At 36.1% G+C, this 23494-nt stretch overlaps 1 protein-coding gene across 1 annotated transcript in view; it reads right to left on the minus strand.

The window, feature by feature from the left end:
• LOC148830688 (1,4-alpha-glucan-branching enzyme-like) overlaps nucleotides 1-23494 on the minus strand; it is a 371399-nt gene that overhangs the window by 250396 nt on the left and 97509 nt on the right. The window contains exons 4-5 of the mRNA XM_088922045.1: nucleotides 21282-21407; nucleotides 12972-13107 (exon numbers count right to left, since the gene is read on the minus strand). Coding sequence (XP_088778171.1) covers nucleotides 12972-13107; nucleotides 21282-21407 — 262 coding nt within the window. The remainder of the gene's footprint in view (nucleotides 1-12971; nucleotides 13108-21281; nucleotides 21408-23494) is intronic.

The raw sequence follows: 23494 nt of genomic DNA on the forward strand, positions 1-23494 counted from the left end.
AGGGAGCTATATTGTGTAAATCTGCTGTGAAGAAGCTTCTGATGGTTTTAAATGCTTCCATTAAAAGATGTAGATACCGTGGGAGAAGGCATTACTTCACTGTGGAATCCACATTCTTAAGCCTATTAATACCTGACTAGGAAGAATGAATTAGCAGAAGCCCTAGTCTTTTACTTTAATGCATTGTGCCTGAGGCTCACTGGGGTCATACTCACTTATACATCTAACACTTTGTGATATTTTTTCTGTATTTTAGCCAGCCTAAAATAGTGGATCTTCAGGAGTTCAATACATAATACTAGAGAGGTAATAAAAGAAACATTACCATCATATAAATTCCCCTATGATTACATTATTTTTTCTGCTTACCCACCATCAAATAATCATTTTCTTAACTTATCACAGTTACCATATTTTCTGGTTCTTTAGTATCCGAAAGCGTCCGATTAAAAGGTGAAATACCGTACAGTAACTTCACAGGCCTACAGGGTCTCTTGAACTGTAGTTTATTCTGGCTCCTGTATCCAGGCCAAGCGAATGGAGGTCATTGTAGTTTAACCTTCCAGCAGCCATGGCACTCATTTATACAGCTCATTCGTAAAGGAGACATTAGGTAAAAATATCTTGTTTTCAGAAAACAACGCTTATTGGGGGCTTGACTTCTTGGTGTTCTGGAAAATAATCCAGAGCTATATTGTATATATGTTATACGCTGTAATCCCAACTCCTATCCTTTGCTAATGCATTAAATATACTAATAAGATAAGGCCCTGACCAGGTCTAGACTTGTGGCATACAACATATGCATACACGTTTAGAATTGGCATAAGATTGTCTCTACTGTATCTTGCCACCACGAAGATGTCAACATCAGATGCACAAGCTCTGTGAATGTTGAGAACTTAAGGGAAACATTGAGTAAACAGCCTTTTGATTTGAAAGCAGCAGGAATTACAGTAAAAGAAAATGTCATGCTATGTTGGTCATCATAATGCAAAAAACATTAACGACGGAAATATTAAGACATTTATTATGGTGACTCCCTGCAGAATGACTCCAGAATGTAAAGTGTAAAACCACCAAATTTTGACGGGAAGACTGTTGTGTCAGCCCTCACAGGGTCTGCTGTGGAACCGATGGAATCATCAAACTTGCGTTATATTAATCTGTCTCCCTGCAGATTCTGGTTTGGTTTCTGCACTTCTGCTGAACTGTGCCGCTTACTTAAATGTTAAGTGGACAGTACATGACCAATGTTTTATGTATTATTCTTTTATTATATTGTCTTATTCTGTGATTACAATTAGATCTATATTTGTTTGACAGGGATGAAAAAATAAATTGTTCTACACTGGCATATACTGTAATTGTGGAAATTATAACAATCCCTGTATAAACTGTGGTAATTACTGTAATACTACCATTAAATATAACAGTTTTCGATGCAGACAATTTAAAACTACAAGTATAACTTTTACATAAATAAAGCTGACAATCAATTTAATTTGATACATAATATTTAATTTGTTCTTGTGAAAAAGGGATAATACAGTGATTAGTAATATAGTCCATTTGCACACAGCAATACAAATGATTATTTACAAAATAAATGTACTGTATTTGCTGTTATACACACATACTCCCACACAGATGCCCTACATACAGCGAGCCAAGAAGATATTATTCCATAAACTGGATTATGTAACGTTTTTCTTATCTGCAAATATCTTGAGAGCTTGGCTTTGCCTATAATCTGTTTGCGTTTTTTCCATTTTAGGATTCCTTAAAACATGTCTGTCTTCAGTACGGACCAGTTGTGACACAAAAGGAACCACCATTTTAGAGATGAATGAAGGCAATAAGATTTTAAGTTTACAAACATGAAAAGACATTTCTTTTAAAGCTTAAAGCTTCATTGGGTCAAGCCACAACAGCACAATTTGTCAAAAAGGAAACTGAAGGAAAAAAAGTAGAGGAAAATTTGAATGTATTACATACAGTACATACTTTCATGCAATAACCATCGCTGATATAATCGAGACATAGAATATACAAGTTATGTGCATCAAGATTTTACTCAAAGCTTACACTTGTGTTTTCAAGTGTTTTCAACTAATGTATTGACTTTTGACAGTATTAAGAAAGCTTTATATGGGTGAAAAGAGACTACGTGTGTCATGTATCACTCTTTCATTCACATTTGTCACAACCTACAATAATTTGATCACAACTGAAATCAAGCTAAAAAAGACCAGAGAATATGATGTTGAAGTATCTAATTCATAGCATTTACCCATCAAGCACCCAATTCACTGGGTGTTCGCCATCATTAACATGTGTTCCTCTATACACTGTACCATAAATTCTATCAGGATTAAAATAAAAAAGTTAAATTTCAATGGAAAAAAACACAGTTGTTCTTCACTTCTTTAACAAGTCATTCTTTAACAATACAAATTTGCTCTTCCTAAGTAGCATATATTATTTCATGTTTCTACAAAAGCTCTGAAATGTAAGAGGAATACTGTATGAATTAACAATACCTATAGTCAACATCAAAATGAAGGCGAATAAACCAAAACTTGGAATAAACAGATTAAATATGTTTAAAACATGTTGTGCATACTTCTCAGACAATTGTAAAAGCTAGATCTGCAAACAAAAACAAATAAAAATATTCCAAGTGTTGTACAGTATCTGGAACAGTGCTCCATGTATCAGTGACAGCCTTAAAAACTTAGCAATGCTTTAATCCCACACAAGACAATAAGGGTGTTATACATCTTTAGACCTCAAGGCACTTCTGTAAGAATGCTAGAATTCACAGGGCAGTACAGTGCATTACTACAATATGTTTTATTATGGATGGGCACCTAGAGAGCAAACTGGAAATATTAATGCATCTTTGCCTACTCTGTTCTGAAACATCAGCATATTTGCCACCACACACACTAAATATAATCCCAGACAACCTTTTCTATAGCCTAAAATGTTGTGATCAGGATAAGGACACAAATAGCACATAAAAACTCGTAAGAATATATACTGTAAGCACACCAACGGGAGATTGTACATTCCGGTGTCCAATTGTCTGAGAATGTCACCCACTCTTTCTAAAAGAATGGCAAAATCAAACAAAAGGTATTGCTATCTGCTTTCTTAAAGGAACTATGAGTCAAAATTCAAAACAGATAAAGATGATCCTTTAGAATCAGGAGAGAACTCCAATGAAAAGAGGCCTTATAATTTAAGTCTCTGCCTCCTACTGACTTCACTAAAAGCCACTAAAAAGTTCAGAAGTCCAAAGTCTTTAGATTGCAATGGAACAAACAGAGGTTTACGTGGAATCAACTATACTACTGTATAGAGGATGGATACAACTATATTGCAGTTACAAAATCATTGGCTTGATTGTGAAATAACACCTTATGGGTTTTCACCTCTGATGGAGTCTGATGTTACTCTGTACCCATATAGTGGTAGGAGCTGTAAACTCTGCTGAATTCACATGCTAAACTCTAACCTTCATGCTTGCTGTAGCACAGGAGCTTCTCCCTCTCTGTACTAAACTCCTATCTTCTTTACCAAACTCCCTGATAATTAATGAATGTTTTAATTGCTCTCCGAGTTCTTGAGCTTCTTGAGAAAGTACCTCAAAGGCAGGAGAGGGGGAGTGCAGAGAAATGTGCATATAAACTGTGTAGAGCCGTATCCCCTTTGAACAACTGCAACAATAATCCTCATTGTATCGCTCCTTGTATGCATACAATAAAGCTTGGCTTGAGAAACGCACACCTTAGGCTCGAATCTCTTGGCTTCTACAACCTCCAATCTTGCAAAGCTGTGCATTTCTAAATTGTGTGAGTGCGTACTGCAATACTAGTACTGCGTACTGCAATGGACTGGTATCCTGCTCTTTGGGATATAATATACTTCTGGAATAGGCTCCAGGTTGCCACAATCCTTACCCTAAAGAACAATATGCCTTTCCAATAATGGAAAGCACCTTGCAGCGCTGTGGCCCTGGGTTCAATCCCTGGGTTGCTTTTTGCGAGGTGTACTGTATGTACAGTATGTTCTCCCTGTGTTTGCATGGGCTTCCTCTGTGTGCTCCTGTTTCCTCCCACAATCCAATGACATACTGGGTGGTTAATTGGCTTTTGGGAAAATTGGGGCCCTGGTGTGAGAGTATTTGCCTGTGTCTGTGTGTGCCCTGCAATGGTCTGTTATCCCGTCCAGGGTGTACCCCACCTTGCGCCCATTGCTTGCTGAGGTAGGCTCCACCACCCCCATGACCTTGCATTGGATAAATCAGCTAGAAAATGGATGGATGGATGAATGGTTTGACAGACTATTGCATCTCTAAGGGGGTGTTTGGAGAAGCTAGCCCAAGATCATCAGGGAAAAACGTGACCCTTTTTATTTTAATTGCTCTACAAATATCTGCTTATTAAGTCGATATGAAGAAAAGGGAATTTGGGTAAGAAATTATATTATTGGAATTGTGTCTACTGTTCCTTTGAGAAATGCACTGCTGAAAGGATTTCGAAATTGTAAAAAAAGATGGAAAGGGGATAGCCTTACTTAATTATAGATAACATTCCAGACAATGTTTTTTGTATTCCTTTCACCCCATGGCTTGGCTGTCCTAGTACATTCCAGTGAACTGTGGCTGCATGTCTGACTGAAATATTAGCCAAGGTTATCTTGAAAATACAGCCAACATTGACATGTTATATATTCCTTTATATGAACTATGCCATCAGCTTTAGCCTCCCATTTCGGTCTTTTAAGACAATCAAGATTAATCCTACCCTTTGGAATATTGTGTAGTAAAATATGAGCAATAGAAATAACATACTTAGACTCCGAATCTGTAAAAAAACTGTTTTAAAATATCTTTTATTATGGTTTCAGATCCATTTCATTCCTGAATAGTTAGTTTTGCTGTCCTTGCTGCTTTTTTTGTTTAAAATGACTTATTCTTGATCTACTTGTAATATATGCCTCTCTACATTTCTGGCTTGAATCTATATTATTTCACATGCAGATGATGGACATCAGAAGAAGATACTTTACGATTATTACAACTCATTACTTTAGGTAACGTCTGTACATTTGCCATGAAAATAAAATAATTTAAGAATGCTACAGACACTGCGATTAAATAATAGATGCACTAATTTGCGAACTGTAAAAAAAACTTGCACATGAGATGAGTAAAAAGGCATCGAGTGAACTGAGTAGGAGAGACATTGTAGGAGTAAGCATCACATTAGATCTCATTGGCAAGTATCTCAACACCAATCAGCTAAGTCAAATTGGATTCTGCACCAGAAGTCTGGTTCCTTGCATTTTTTTACCATTAAAGACTGGTCAAAGAGGTTTCTATGCTTTTCATTCATTTTGGGCTACAGAGCAAGAAGATTTATCATCTGTGTTGTTAAGTCAAAGTACGGCCAGAAAAATGATTTGCAGTCATTTTTTTTATTTGCTATTTTTCAAGCTCTGGTCTGTGAAACGTACACATGGGGAAGGATCAGCATGGATGGCTGCTTTCATCTCAACATATTCAGCAGAGGCTGTGTAAGCACTCTAGTATACAGGTACTGTATGATATCCTCAATGGTCTGCATCAGCTTCTGCATCACAACCAGTTGTAAGGAATATTTTTGGCTTGTTTTCACTCTGATTTTTCACCAAAACCAAAGTTGGAAAAATGAAAAATAAAGCACAATTAGCTAAACAAATTCATTTGCACCCACTGAGCAATTATGTAGATTTAGATAACACTGTAAATCCCAAACTATTTTGCAAAATTATTTGTAATGCGTTGTGAATTAACACATCGTCTATGTATCAACCTTATCATAGCAAGCCTACCCCCAGCAAAAATAAAACAAGTGTTGCCAGAATCCCTCTATTTTATTTGCATCTCTGGATTAGATTTACAAAATGTTACAAAGAGCTTAAAGAGGGACAAAGATCTGAGCTCTTTCATCTATCCAGGTTGGTGATCAAAATTGACAAGATATTGACAGATAAGGTTGTATCCTGCCAGGAAACTTCTAGAGAAGAATGTTTACAGACAGCAGGAGGTCATTCATCTTGCTCTATTTGTTTGCATTCAACAAGATGGGGTGGTCTATGATATAGCCGGCTCTTACTTTCATTTAACACATCAGGAAAATAGTGCTGCAAATTGGCAACCTCCTTCGGAGCCATCCCAGATCTGTTTACTGCCCATAGCAGTGGTGGACAGCGCTTGTATTGTATTGTCACACTTGTATTGTCACAGCAGGTCTTTCATCAGCTTACACAGACTTGGAACATATGGAATTTTTGATCAATTTACTAATTTATTAAAGCTGAATTAAATCAAGAATGGCCCAGCTGTGGGGTGTTGTTATTTTTTATTTTAAATTTGATCTAAAATGCTTAATTGAGCAAGTGATTAAAAAAATATGAACAGAATCTTCAGTGATTAAAAGAAAAATTAATCATTACACGTGAAAAAAATGGGATCCTAAAGTTATAAAAGAGGAAAATGTGCTTTGGATTTCTCTATAGCTATTTCACCTATTTTTAATGAAACTGGAAGTACACTGCCAGCATACTTTATGTACATACAGTACTTCTTAAATTTTAAAACTGAAAAAAGAAATAAAACATGATAAGGTAAGAGGTCTCCTGAGTTTAGAATATGAAAACACAGTAAGTACAAATACTTTTAATTGGAAAAAAAAATATCAAGTCATGGCTTACTGTACTATTTTAATCTCAGGGGGACCTCTGCTGGGTTTTTTATTTATATTTTTGAGCATGTTGGAAGGCAATAAAATACAGAGCTGCAGATGTAAGCAGAATTCAGATGTTAGACTTAATGATGTAAAGTGTCAAAAGGAAACGCGAAGGTCCAATTACCATGTACCATTGTACAGAGTTACTGAAGTATACTGAATATTAAAAGAAACTTAACTCACTCAAAAAAAACTTGATTATGCATGCATCAGAAAACACTGATTTTGGCTATCAGTTTTTGCAGTTTGATAATTTATGATTATGTGATCGTCACACAGCCAAGTGATTAACAATTGTATGAGCGCTAAATCACCTCACTAGTGAGAGAGTTGAGCGGACAAAGGTGATGAGGTGGTTTAATCTGTTAAATAAGGAACAAGCAATAGGTTTATTCCATGTTGAAAAGAGAAGAAAGAAAACACAATGTTTCAGCTGTGGAGCCTTCTTTGGGTGTGAGCTGAAATGTTGTGTTTTTTTTCTTCTCGTTAGCGTGGAATAAACCTATTGCTTGTTCCTTTGCAACCTACACATTCAGACGCAGCTACCCACCTGATCTAATATGTTAAATGTTTAACAGATCAAATCTCTTTAATGATGAATTAAGTCTTTGTCCAGGCTGTGTGAGAAAACTGGGAAAACTGAGAATATGAAAAGACAGCATTTGCAAACCTGGTACAAAATAAGCGTAACAGATATTGTAATGCTTCTAGCTGTAGCTGGTGTCTGGGCTTCTTCCACTGGGGTACTGGGCAATTGTGATGGCATTGACAATTAAGAGCAGGTAGATACTGACAAAGCTGGCAGAAAAGAACTGATTGTAGCTTCTAATCACAGCACTTGGTGGAGACTTTTTTAGTTGGACAGATGCACATGTTTCTAAAGTCTAAAGATTAAAAGGAACCGACTTTTGGTGTATTAATAGAAGAAATTCTACAATACTTGAGAAAACAAATTCACATCTCTGTAAAACTGCGAAACATTTCTGAGCACCACTTAAGTACATGGAACAGAGTCTGACCTTGAGCTTTTTGTAATTACTACTGTACCACCAGTGGTGCAAGATTACAAACATCAGCTGTGTTTGTCTCTTGATATGTTTACTATTTTTTTTAATTTATAAAACACTTAAAGTTATAAATCCAAGCATTCTACAGTATGTCTATTTTGCCTACAATTTGAATGCATTTAATATCCCCCACCACTACTACCACACACACACACCCTCTAGTCTACATTTGCTGAACATGGAAAGTTCATATCATCTTGTGTGGATCATACAGCTCAGAAGAAGAAACTGAAGAAAATTGCATGCTCTCTGCTATCATAGTCTAACAACAACCTTCAGCTGACAGCCTAACAAGCAGATACAGCTGAGCAATTTAATCCTGTAGCACTGAACTCAGTCCAAGATACTAGTACCTCTACCTGGCCTTTGCTATATACTGTATCTGCTGTGGAAAGAAGGGGAGTGGGGGCAGTGTACTGAAGATCAAACAGCTATCTTCACATTTGCAGGCGTTTCAGAACCACTGAGACAGGAGTTCCATACTGTATGTCCTAAACTATTTGTAATTCACAACCAATGCAATTCCAATTCCATAATGCTTAAATGTTAAAGGAAATGCAAATCATTTCTCAATTCATGTTAGCAACCAGGAGCAACTGAAATATACAGTATGAAAAGCATAACTCAAGCCTTTTCAGATATTACTTCTACATAGCATGAGCTTCTCCTTCTGAAATCAATCTTTGAATTGTTCCTTGCAGTAAATGGGGCACAGGTACAGTATTTTCATTAAAAATTGATCTTTGAATCACTGTAATTCAAAAGAGATTTATTTTTTCAGTATTTTTCATTTCATTCCCCCCTAATTTGGAATCATCTGTTGTTTCTTTATATGTCTGCTCAATGCAGTGACACCTGTACTGCACAGGAAGAATGAGAATGAGGAGACATTTAGTACTTTCCTTCACACTTTGACGTACGGTCAGCTCCAGAAGGCCTCAGGGGAGAATTAGTACCTTTTGGAGGAGTGTAATTTCTCTCACTGACATTACTATGAACATGCAGGTACTCAGGAAGTTTGCTATTTTACCAAAAGCAGAGATAGCCGTGGCAAACTCATCCCAATGCGACCTCAGTTGTACACTGCCAGATGTGCACAAACGTTGTTACAGTTGGCTGTTGACCATTGACATGACCCAGCCTTGACCTTGTAATGTCCACTAGGTAAAAATGATGACCCTTTGCCTTAAATTGACACTTCAAATTAAGCCCCAAAAAGCCCTATTGACGAAAAGCAATGTGGAACGGTATGCCTTTAATCCCAAATCCCTGCCTTCTCTAAGCAATCTTGGTATGAAAAAAAATTGAATCCTTTTTTACCAGTTTAATTATGCATCGTAAACTTGCACATTGTGATTAAAATTCATAAACAAAGTCCACTTCAAACTTTACCAGTGCAATCACTGTTAATGCTGTTTCTTACTGTTGAGATTTCTGAGTGTAAACAAAGCCCTGGGTGAAATCCATTACATTTAATAATTCAGAAATTAACATATTAATGCAGCCCACTTTCGAAAGATTTTTTTTTCAATTAATACTTAGACTGTTCCTTCATCTTCAGTTCAGCAAAGAATAGGAACTATGAATTAATTTGGAGTACACTAAAACATGTTCAAACTTTTCTTCTTCTTTAATTTGTTTTTCAATGTCAACATTTCCCAGTATGGGAGTATCTGGATACATAGAACATACAGTATGCCCAGAAACAGGCACACAGGGAAAAAAATACATGCAGAAACCAGAAAATTATAGTGAAAATCCAATGTTAAAAAATAAACCAAGCTTCCTTATAAGATATTGACAGGTAATGAATCTTTAATTATTCCTGTGAACCTGTTAAATATATATTTCTACAAAGTGAAATATTAAAATTTTAATTTTTGAAGGTGCAATTTATTTTAATCTATTTATTCCTCTTTCTAAATAAAAAAAATAATATTTATGGTGCTTTTACCTTATTAGCATACCACATACAGTAATAAATACAAATATTAGATACTTTTTAACTCTCACCCAAAACAACATCACCTCTATAACTAAAAAATCCAAACAAGAAATGGACATCAATTCTAGGTATTCTATCAGTTCAAGAGGGATGTACTTTACCCCTAAGCAAAAAGTTCATAAACCTATACTTTGATAAAACACTGTGTGCCATTTTTCCAGATGAATTCTACATCTCCAGTGCCAATTCATGGCTTACTGTACTTACTTCTTACTTGTTTAGACTATTATTTCTCTGGTCAGTCCTGATTAATAAAACTTTACATCATACAGTAGGTATTGTTTCCAACAACAGTATACAGATCATAAGACAGCCTACTGTATCTTCAACTGCTTGTTGTTATTTCTGTCTAAAGTGTTCTTACTAATTGATACATTTATGATGAACAGACACAGGTGACTGCACTGTATTACACTCCCACAACAAGCATTTATTTTCCCTTCTGTGTCCAGTTGGTTACATTTCAGGCAACACACTCGAACACATGAAAAAGAGCAGTTCTGAAATTCAGGAGTTTTGTACAGGATTGATATCAATTGCACATCCCTTTTGTCCTTTTAAGAGCTGGACGCAAATTCACAGACATGCCTTAATATAAAACTGAAATCGGTTATCCTGTGATTAAGAACGTGGCTTAAACAAAAATCAAGACACACCTTTTCTCCAGGACAAGGGTTGGAACCACTGTCTTACATAGCCAAAGTTGATGGGTATGGTATCTCAATATGAAAGTTCAATTCCCTAAGACACATTACATAAGGTATGGTTTTGAAAGTAGATAGACTGAATCTCAATTATTATAGCTTGCCACTTCATGTAATTATGCTCTTGGTGTTGTTTTTCTTCAAAATAATAATTATAATATGAAAATGTTTGCTTCCGCTCAGCTTCTTTCATACAGTACATACTGTATGTACTTCATTAAGAACTGAGAGTCCTAGGATTCAGGTGTCTGTCAACAAAGTTGTGTTACACTGAAAAATGCACCTGACAATGTGATGGGGTCACTGTGGACCTCTCTGACATCTACTGCTCTTGCTGAGCAGCCCCTTAACTATGTTTTTCTTAAAGTGCTATTCATAATATCTCACACTCCGTACAGTATACACAGGGTATTCTACTTCAAAATTAATCTATAAAAATAATCTATAGCACCTCAGATCACAGGACCCTTGTAGATACCTTTAACTTTGAACAAACATTGCAGTTCTCCTCAAATAGAACAACCTGTCCTCACCTGCAGCCTTCTCAAGAAGCAGCAAAACGGCCCTGGCAATGAGTACTTCAGACAATGTACAAGAGTCAAGAATTAGCTTGCAAAAAAGTCATTCTTGCATCCGTAACAAGACGGAGCTTATGATGGCCTAGCTCTTGAAACTGAAGTGCTGATCAAGAGGATGGTTGGATCAATGCCATACAATAGGCCTGGTGGGGTCAATGAGACCTCTGTGGCAATAGAAGTGCAGAGAGATGAACAGACAATGCCCTTTCCAGCTTCAGATCTTCCATCTAGTTTGGTAACTAGATGTTGTCACCCTGTTTCTAGACAAATGGATTACCTTAATTAATATATTAACAAGGGTTGTTAAGGCCTGGGCTGTCTGTACCAAGCTGCCCAGCCACATTGTCAAAGCTGATACCCTGGCTTTTTTTTTTTCAAAACATGACTGGAGATCACCAGACCAATTACTTATAAGCCATGAAATGAACTAAATGGGCTAAATGGCCTCCTCCAAATTGCACGCTTTCCAATGTTTTTATGGACAGAAGGCCTTTTTTTGCAATGTCAGAAAGAGCCAAAAAACATTTCAAAGAGTACATATTTCCCTGGGTTTTATTTCCCCCCCCCCCCTTTAAGGACTCTTTCTAAGGATCAGAGTATTTTAAGAATTCTTAAGTATTGCTGGACACTGACATACTATACCCTACAATGTTAAAGTGTTACAAGTATGGAGAAGCCTGAAAATTCACATTTCATATTAAACTTTCTCAACCCCATGACTAATGAACAAATAACTAAGATAACTTCATTCTTTTGGGAATGGAAGACAAAGTACAAAATCATAAAATGAAAAGCACAAACCAATGTTCTTTGGCTAAAAATATACAGTATTTACTGATATAAAGCATAAAGAATATATCACAGAACTTTTTGTGTGGTTTATTATTCTCATGCAGTCACCCTAATTAGAAATCATCCTATGCATGTCAGCCAATTCCATTAGATTAATTTAAAAGAAGCAGGAAATATTCCTAACATGTTAAGTTTAAATTAGAACATTTAGTGGCAAAAAATGTGCATTTGTAACTAAAGGATTTATAGCAAGCTGTTAACTGATTCAATTACACTTTGTGACATTTACTAGAGTGACATATGCATTTGAAATGTACTAACGTCAATCCTGCCCATCTTAGTCTTGTTAAAGTTTTAGCTTTCATAAGGATATTTAGTGTTTTCAAAGGTATTCAAAGGCAACAGTTCTTTGCTTCTTTGATGTGTGGGGACACCACCATCCTGACCACACACAACTTGCAATTTTGAGAGGTGATCCACGTGTAGCTTAAGAACATACCGCTTGTTTTACTGTACATGCAGAAGAAAAAAAAAATAAACCACCGGTGCTGTGAACAACTAGGTTATTTCAAGTGAGCTAAGATCTAGCACCTTTTAATAAAGAAAGGTTCCTTTGTGAACGGGCAGTTCACACTTGAATTGTTGTACATGGCCAACTTTTTGACAGGCACTGAATTTGACAATAAGCAGAAATAGCATTACAAAGCATTTCATTTAGACAGCACTACTATAATAACAGTAACAATTGGTTCAGGAGGAAAGACTAGAAATATGCAAGGATAACTTTTTAAAGTGGGTGTAAAAGAGCAGTACAACTAAAGACAGAATTCATGTACAGTACATGTAGCAAAAGAATTCAACTGTCCAAGCAAACACAGGCCATAGCTCACTAGTAACATGCCGAACAAAGTTTTAGTTTTGAAGTCCTGGATTAACAAAGGGGGTTTTTATGTTGAGCAGACACCTGTATCTGCTGGGATCAAGCAACATGTTGACACTGTGCATTCTAAGAGTTTATTACTTACCAAGGTCCTTTATTCTGGGAAGAACATTGTGAGTGAAATTGCTGTAAGATGCAATTTTTCCTTCAGGGGAAGCTATGCCCACATGAGACTCGTAAATCCGTAAGCTACGTGGCTTTGGGGGACGAGGATACCTGTGCTGTGAAATGCAAGAGACAAAAACAACACAAAATGACAAAATTACAGCATTATTCTACTCCCAGTGGTATAGACATGATTATGCAGAGGGGAAAAAAAGCTAAACATCAAATATAATCACACTTACTGTAATACATTTGCATGGATGTGACAGGATTGAAATGGATCCCTGGTTTGTCATCTGGCACATGTGTCTCAAAACCTTACTGAAATTACACATGCAGGGCAGCTTGGCTAAATCAAATTTGACTTGGTCTCATTTCAATATCAAATGACCTCAAGCACATTTTTGCTCCTTCATGTACAGTATTTTCATTACCGTGGACAGTTGTTGACACAGTTTTTCAACTTCTGATGATATGTTTAGAATTATCAAAATCCAAAATAACAAATAACTTAATAAATAAAATAAACTAATGTATGTCAGATAATAAGCTCATAACTTAATAACCCTAACTCATAATAACCCTAAGCCCAACTTGCAAGAAAAGGCTTTCCCGCCATAATCACCTCTTTTGTGGTTATGTTAATTGTGCATGATCAGGTAGCCACAGAGAACTCTTATTTTTGTTTGGGAGGGTACAGGCAACTATAGCTTTAAGTTCTTAAATTGCCTCAGTTGTGAGACTATTAATGCCTACACAAATATACAGAATACATACCGTATAGTATTGGAAGGAAATATTGTATGGAATCAAGGAAAGAAAGGAGCTGTGGAATGCAAACTGTTTTAAATAAATATGTTAAACATATATAATGCATGTAATCTAATAATAATAATACAAAATTCAGTATATTACAGAACATTTGCAAATTATTGAACAATAAATTGATAACTGGTATGGGGACCCTGTGTTTTGTACAAAACCTAAGCACTGGCTTTCATACTTCCTGCAATTTATCAACAAATTTCTGTGGAATGGAGTTCCAAATATCCTGTAACATTTCCCACAAATGCATGAACCATTGCTTGGTGGTTCGCAACATTCTTGTAACCCCATATGGTCTGATATTCTTCTCAGGTATCTTCTCAGGTATCAAGTCATTTTTAAGAGTGTCCCAGCAGTCTCCTTACTTGTCAAACAGTTCAATACACTGACTGCACACGTGGGGTCATTGTCATGTTGAAAAATGAATCCGTTCCGTGAGATGTACTGCTGGGGAAATGACATGGTGCATCAAGTCCTTGCCTTGATTTTATGGAAATCCCTAATACTCTTGGCTGAGATGCAGCCCCACAATTGTATTGATTCACCCCCATGCTTCACTGTGGCCGGCATACCCTGACTGTTACATTACTCTCCAGTCTGCTTTTGAAACAAAATGCCACTGATTACTGTCAAACTGCTCAAACTTGGATGCGTATGAAAAGACCATCATTTTTCAGGTTTGATCATCCCGCTGCTGCCCATTTCAGTTTTTTTTTATTGCCTCTCCACAGCAATGGTTTCAAGCAACTACATGCCTTGTGAGACCATTTTGCACCAACGTTAACTTCTGCACTTGCAACTGGGTCATTGAGGAGATCTGTGCTGCCACCTATCAAGCAGATAGTAGTAATTTACTATCTACATTTTCTCTAGGAAACTTGACATTGGTTTGGGTTTTCATCTTCAACTGCTACTATTCTCAAGAGTACCTGTATCACTAATTATTCCCGAAGTTTTACACACAGCACTGCATAAAACATGGATTGTGGTCTGCCATCTACTGATAAGAATAATCTTTATTAACTTAAACTGTGATTTGTGTGTACTTGTCAAATGAGTTTCTGTCCAAGAAATAAATGTTTATACTTAAAACTGTATCTTTGCCTATAATTAAAAAGGTCATTGTAAAGGTCATTTCTAATCATATTGCACCATACCAATACAATATTGTATTAAATAGCATTTCACTTTTCTAAAAAAATACTCATCTCAGATACATACTCAGATGTATTATTCTCTTTTTCCTTTGTTTCTGTAAAATATTCCCAGTGCGGTACTGTATATACCGTACATAAACGCATTTTCTTCTAAGCCAGCTTGTGCTCGTATTCACAACACTCTTAAATATATTCACATATTCTTCTTGTAACTACAAAAACATTTTATTGAACAGAATATAAACACTATGTGCCAATTCTAAAATAGAATAAAAAGTTGTCTTTTTTTCTTTGCACCACACTGCAAAAACATTGCAAGGATTATGATCCACGGACAATTTACACAGAACTCGCTTTGCATTAAAATAAAAAATGCTCACTTATTGGTAGTAAACCACAACAAGAAAAACTCATCCCTATTATGAAATAATCCTGTGGTCAATTAAAATAAGTAAATTATGTTAATAATAATAGGCAGAATATAGTTAGTCAATACTTTGAACAAGCAGAAATGACATCTGTGTGGACTTCCACCCATTAAGTCAGCCTACAGTACACATCTGCAAAATTAAAATACAACTGAAAAAAACATTCTTGGAGGTTCAATGGAACTTCTATAATGGAAATGGACAGGAAAGGTCAATGAAATTCGGCTTGAACAGGCAATAATGTTGAACATTAGAAATACAGTACAACATAAGATGTTTTCTTCCTGTGTAAGGGATACCCTTTGCCATTTAAAGATCTCACAGCTATTCTTTAGCTCTTTAGAATGGCTACAGATTACTTCATTTGCAATTCCTTTATCTATCCCATCTTGTTTCTGTCCTCCATCTCCATTTTGAAATGCAAATCTCAAGTAATTTTCTAAGGTCAAAGCAAATCAAAGCAGTGGACGAAGCTCTGCCAGAGTGCAGACTTGAGATATAGTAACCAGAGTCCTGCGGGCTTTGAAAGCCAATAGCAGCTTGAAAAAGCACAAATCTGCTTTTGTGACTTAATCAAAAATGAACTTTAAAATGCAAAAAACAGCAGAAGTACAATGTACTGTAGGAAATAAAAGTATCAGCAACATTATTTTTATGGGCGTGAGAGGATGGGGGGTGGAGATTCCTTTACATCCAAATTCACTGTATTTGAAAATGTACCTCTTACACTGTATAGAAAATAGCACCTTTTGTAAATGATTCTGGTAGATATATGGATCCCTTTTTTGCTTTATTTTATGAGTACACATTGTACATCTTGAGTCTCTACAATGTGCACTCATAAAATAAGCTGCTAGACAGGCTCACAAGATATGTAAAAAGGATAGTCACTTGCAGGGTGATTTTTTTTCAAATCAGATTTAAAAAATATTCTTGGCTATGATGATATAGATAAAAAAACCTTACCTCTTATTATGAAGGAGGATTACCATATTTCATTAACATTTAAAAGATCAAGATTTGCATCATGTATGAAAGCAGGCAGACATCAAAGTAAAATTAAACATTTGTCCTGGTTTAACCACATAATACTATTATAAGCACATGGAAACACTACAGCACACTTGAATCTGAAGTATGCTATGATTGAACATTTTGCTAACAGAGAGTACATAAATATTTACAATACAATGAGAAGCACTGATCTGTAATTTGGAATTATCCAAATTACCCTTAAAATAGACTGCCAGGAAGTGGAAATCATCATCATTAACATCATTATTATCACTTCTGTTGCATTGTACTAAAGGTATGGAGAAGCAGTTGCATAATGCCTTTTCCTGAGCACAGGCAGCTTCTGGTTCAGAAATGTAATGGCCAATAGAAAGAAAAAAAGAAATGCTGAAAGATTGGTGGATATGTGAAAGATCTGAATCATTTTCTAATATAGCATTACATAGGGGATGTCCTAAAATATTATAAAAGAGGGACTTCTTTTCAGGGGGGCCACAGTGTCTTTTGGTTTTCATGTTTGTCTTCATCTCTCTAGGATTAGTCATACTGTACATTGTAGCTCTGGGAGCTTTTTCTTTTTTGGAATAATCAGTTATGTTCTACTTTATAACCACACAACTTTGAAATACCAACTTTTTATCAGCAGAACTATATGAGAAGAGTAATGTACTTAACAGGAAGAATGTGGCTATGTGGCCATGGTTTGATAAGCATGTGTGACACCTTGGGTGGATAGCTTTCCTTCCTTTCCCGTATCCATAACAAGGAAAGCACCTTCTGTCTCGGATCAAATATCTTCCAAAACCCCAAACTGCCTGTTACTGTTCATTATCCTTAGCACAAACACTACGTCTTACAACAGACGGCTCACACCAGTCTGCCACACCCTTAAATATCCTGAGGACAGGACTCCCATTGACAACAACTGTGCATAACTAACTCAGGAGAATTCTCATTAACTAAACTTTTTCCTAACACACAAATGTGGAAAGGGGGAATTAAATGTGTCGTATCCTAGGCCCATAGTAGATTCCCCCTATAACTTTAACCCATATTCTGTCATAGCATGACACTGATGTTATTCACACCTGTATGCAAAGGCTTTCTTAGATACCAGATCTCAATCCAATTGAGCACATATGGGATATTATGAAATGACACCCAAGCAGAATATTCCACCTACATCAACCAGTCCAGATCAGAGCTGACTAAGCTTTCTTGTTTAAGAATGGTGCCACATCCCTCCTGCAGAATTTCAGATGCTGGTACTGTACACTCCATACCACAGTGCCTACAGACTGTACTGGCAGCACCCTCATCCCTCCAGGGCAGGGGAAATAACCTTTTCCGTGTGACCAGTGACCCCTGCACCCATAGTTATCAAAATTTTCCAACCCAGTGTCTTACAGGAAAGTGAGCACCTTCTGGAGGAGTGGCTCCTCTATCACTGAAGCCACCACAAGTACACGGTTGTCAATGATACCAGGTCCTGTGATTGGACTGACTATGCCGTTCTTAAAATCCAGATGTAAAAACAGTAATCAGAATGAACACCAAAATAAAAGGGCCCTAGTAATCAATGTACAGTATTAAGACATCATCTCCTCTTAAAAAGGTACTGTCAATCTGAAAGGAGGCAAAAGTGTGGAAAATTTAGATTATTTTGTTAAGAGCTATATTGAACAGCCTATAATAGTTATATAGTCCTGATCTGTAAAAACTGTACACTTTTGTTCTTTCCAGGCCTATACCATCACATAAAAACAGGTATCTTTGACAAGTTTAAGCCCAGTGTAAAACATGGACAGTAGATCAATGAGAACATCACAAGTAAGCATTATATTTTACTGGGTTTTGATTTTTCTAAGAGATCTGTATTCCTCGGGATACTGGGAAGTTGAATGGATCCTAGTTATGAAATCTCAAACTATTACATTTGGATTCAACCAATGTGCTCTCTAACCAAAGAATTAATGGTGAACTGTAGAATACAAGTGTTTCATGCAATAATGCAGAACTGGTAGTGAGTAAAAATATTTGGTGTTTTATCTGCATGACAGTTCCTTGTAAATGCCCCTTACATTCTTAATAATAAATAAGATAATAGTTCTCAATATTAAACACTGGTTTTATTATAACTTTGTAGATTAAGGATAGCGATAAAGTCCAAGCCAACCTATTTGGGGAAGGAAAAGAAAACAACAAAAATACTACTGATATAACAATCCAATTAACACCTCAGTGTACTCAGTAGACATTCACAAACTGATGCTCATAAGTCATGTATTTACTCATAGTGAACGCAAGAAAATATTTTCTGAAATACAGTGCCCAAATATAAAATGTACTCACAGAAAAGAAACACTGCATGTTTCTTACAAGTTTTATTTATTTATATTAAGAACTTGATGTATTCCCCTATCTTGTAGTCAAAGGCACCTCACAGCAGGGGAGAGTGTGGGCGGCTGCTTGTGATGCGTGCTTTAGCTGCTGACACTTTGGGAAATAGACTAAACACGGATACAGACTGTTGATTCGCAAGTTAGCAGAGTATCCAGAAATAAAACTTGTGAGCTCTGCAAGGTTTGAGAATGGTATTCCCTTATGAATGCTAAGCAGTTCAGAACGAAACTGTAAATGTAACCAACCCAGATAGGACAATCCAACTCTCGCACCCATCATGAGATTTCCATTTTTAATCTTTCTTTTTTGTTATTAAAATTTAATTAAGAATAGTGTATGCAATTATGGTCTCCATTCTACAAAAAAAAATATTTTGCTTTGTCCAAAGAATACCAACCAGATACATTCTTTAAAGCCTTAAGGAACAACCTACACTGACTGCCAAGAAGAAATGGACCTGTACAAAGAAGACTGTGGGGCATCTGGTTCACTTATTCCAAATTCTCAATGCACTGACAAATTCAGACCAGTACGGTTCTTTAGAATAAACCTTAAGACATACCAGAGGACATGTTTTTTTTTTATTGGTGGGTTCCACATCACAGCTTCAAAAACACTCAGTTTAGAAAGTGGCAGCAGGTATCACAAGCAGAAGGTTTACTTGGACTGCACTGATACAGTATCTCTGACATACAAATCTCAACTATCATAAAAGGAATCTTCCAAATACCAACTCTAACACATTACAAAGGCTCCCCGCATGAACGATTACAACCCTGTACTTCAAGTAGAAGCCAGAACTCTGTATTGTATTTTGTGTCACACCTGTTGAGTCTATGTTGGCTTGGAAACACATTCAAAACTGCCATCAACACTTTTCTTTGAATGTTAGAATTGAAAGGCAGCCACTCGGTTTGTTCATAGAGACACTCAACTAGCCATTAATACTCCAAAAATCCCTGCACTGTTAAAGAAGTCCTTAACCTCTCCTAATGCAAACGTAAGCCAATAAATATATTCTAAGTGTGATATTTGTTCTCTCTTGCAATGCAACTGCCCCTTTTTGATCAGTGCTGAATTCTTTTGCTTTTTAAACCACTATGTTTTTTGTAGCACCACCTGCTTTAGCCATTCTTAGCTTCCACGTCTTTTGTCAACAACTGAATAAGTGCTTAGTGAGTGTCCTACTATTACACTTTTAACACATCCTATTGCACCATTTTACTATGAGGTGCTCTAGGTTGATGCTAATAATGAGATCTATTACACTGACAATACTATAGCAGTGCAAAAAGGGGCAATTAAATAACAGTGCAGACACACAATAAATATAAAAAAATCATTTGGAGTCAAGTATTGATGTCCTACTACTGTACTATTTTTTTTGTTGTTTTTGCAATGTTATGGTCTTCAAAATTTTCTATATAAGCTATATTCAGCTATAACTGTTAGGAAAACATTTTTAACAATTAAAACATAACAGAATTTTTTTTTCTGAAAAATATAACTGCAAAACAAAGTTTCAGTCTTGAAGACTTGCAGATTGTTTTTCAGTACCACAGAAGAGGGCACACAGCACAAGCAAATATCAACACTTTTTCTTGTAGTGCTTGTCAGTGTTTTCATTACAAGACATGATAGAGAGACATTCTCTTCTTTTGACCTTCTGCAAATGGGGGGCTGCAGCAGGATTTCTTGATAAGCTGTTCCACAAATTCCTATTTCTCCCCTGGCAAGTTTAAATCCACCATGCACACATGCCAAAGTGGGTACCAGTAATATCCACCGGTAACATATGGGATCAGTCTGGAAGCTGCTCATCAGTCGTGTCAACCATGACAACTTCTCAGAATAGGGCACAGTGTTCTTTTTGAATTGTCACTCATCAGTATTTGTGTTTTATTTATAGTCATCACTTTTTTTAGGCAGAAGAGAAAAGATTCAGACTTACAGATTCATGAAAGTGTTTTAAACAGAATATCAAGCAAACAGTATGAACCAGAATGCAGAGCATTTACATAACCATTTAATATGCTTTTGGTGTTTTCATTTTAAGATACAGAACCTTCTTTGGGCTAGTTTACGTTGTACTGTATATACTGTAGTATATTACTGATTTTGCTTGTCTGTGACACAGTCTTCATTACTACATAAGAGACACACAAACATTTTTATTACTATTAGTAATACATTCTATCCATAATTTCAATCCATAAAGCCTACATACAGTATGGTACATATATATACAGTACACAAGTTTCCAAATAGAGTATATACAACATATACTCTAAAAGCATAGATATAGATTATACAATCTTGAAAATGAGCTTGATTATGGACAGAGTACACAAAGAAAGAAACACATTCATCAATGTCAGTTCGAAGCAGCCAATAAAGCAAAAAAAAACGAGTTCCTATTTTACTCATTCTTTGCTACTTAATTGTTTTAAAAAACTGACATACCTTGTAAAGCTGTGGTGGCTCCCAGTGCACCCAATCATATATCACAGACTTCTCTTCTTGCACCACATACTTTGCCCAGGGTGAAATTCGAAAGAGGAGTTCGCCACTTTTGCTGCGTATCACCACCTGGGGAACAACAGAGAACTTATGTCACTGTACTGCCTTCATAAGGAGGGTTTTTTGTGCATTGAGATGAAAAAAGAAAAAAAAACAATACTTTTTCTACTTTCTACAGTCATTTAGTTTTATAGTAGGTTTAAATACCGAAGACTCAATACTGTACAAAACAGCAAGTTTTTCTTTTTGGATGAAGAGGAAAAACTGACTGGACCTGTGCCTCTTCTTTATTTTCAAAATATTTCTACTTTACAATTGTAATGAAAGCCACTGAAAAGCTTCAAAACAAACTTCAGAAGAGTATCACGAAGAGAAGACATAACACGGACTATCACGCATGGCCTTAAAAAAGAGTAACAACCCTACAAGGGTGTAACAGGCATGAGTGTATAGGCCAGTTAGCCTTTGCCCTCTACTTTCGTTATTGTTCCCAAGGATCAAAAATTGTGTTCAGTTTTCTGATAATGTACTGTGTGTGCTATATCTGAGTTGTGGACCAAAACCTTTTATTTTCCAGACCCACAGACCCACAGACATCCCTGAAATAAAAAAAAAAAAACACTGATGTCTTCTAAGCCATACATTTCATAGTATTCTAGTTTTTAGTTCAGGCAGTTTCAAAAGCACTAGATTGACAAAATCAAATAATAGTGATCCAGAGAGCAGAGCCCGGGGATGTAAACAGAAAGCAGAAAAAAAGAGGGTTCAGAATGAAATCATATTTTATTTTGGAGAGGTCATACAGTATCTGTGTCTTGGATACTTAATCCTACAAATCAGTTTGGCAATAATCCATGGGCGAATATGACATGAATGAACAGGCATCCAAAAAAGGGCCATCTGACCTCTTTTTTCTTAGTTATGATTCTTCCATTCTGTAGGCTCAAAAATACTAGCAGTTGATTATGGGCTAGAGTGTAAATTGCTGGACTTATTTGATTGATATTGAAGGCCAATTCAGTAACATTTTCAAATATACATTTTATAATATTATCACCCTACCCTATGGAGTTATTAAAAAATATTAAGGAAAATTCCCATCATAAGTCACATCAATACCTCTTTACCATCCTCAAATCCACCACTAATGCTTTACCAGGGAGTATATGCGAGAAGTCTCCAGCTGAAATATGGGGAAACTTTAATGAGGCCATATAGACCACTAAAAGAGAAGAACACTTTTACACATACAGTAACATGAAGCTGAACAAACATGTAATTGTATTACTGTACTTCATATTTCATGGTTGTTACACAACAACTTTGGTGAGGGTATCGCAAGCCAAAAAGGCATCAGAATAAGCAAACACCAATTCGAATGAAGCCAAGCACACAGCAGCAATTGAGTGCAAAAATATTAAGTGAAATATACAGTTGAAAAATAAAAAAACACATCACATCACATTCTACAGTGTATGTTGTTTTTTAACGTCTCTCTCAGATCAAACAACACTCCAGTTTATGTCTCTAGGTCTGACCCTAGGAGCACAACATTAAGGATGATGCATCTCACAATAAATATAAAACTGGCCATTTTGCAATTTCCTTATTTTTTTCATAACATCTCAAACATAGAGAATTTAAAAAATACTTTAAAAATGTACAATATTTTACTTAATTTACAATAAATTGCATGAATTACGACTTTCACTAGGAAAGTTGTTTTCTCTCATATCGTGAGAACATTTTCTCACTGGAAATTGTCAATAAAGACATCAGTTTTGGTATAGATCTGGCTCTTTGGGTCCTTGAAGCAGGAAGTAGATTTTACTGAATCTGTTATTTCTGTATAAGCATTTGTAATGTTTTTAAAGACCTTTTGAACCTCTGATTACCTATGGTTTGGTTATATGTTTATCTTTTACTAGTATTCTGGTTTTACAATTTGGTGCTGACTGTAGGCTGAAGCCTGCTGTGTCAGAATGGTACTTCAGAGGATGATAGGCATGTTGCAAAACAGGGGTCATTTAGTAGAGAGCTTAAATAACACCTGGATATATTTACAAATTGGCTTTACATTTTAAAACACCCCTTTAGGCATTCATGCTAGCATCTGCTTACTGTACATGGGTTCTGAAATTGTGGGCCTTGTCTTC

This window comes from Atractosteus spatula, chromosome 7 (genome assembly GCF_055471065.1).
Source record: "Atractosteus spatula isolate fAtrSpa1 chromosome 7, fAtrSpa1.hap1, whole genome shotgun sequence".
NCBI lineage: Eukaryota > Metazoa > Chordata > Actinopteri > Semionotiformes > Lepisosteidae > Atractosteus > Atractosteus spatula.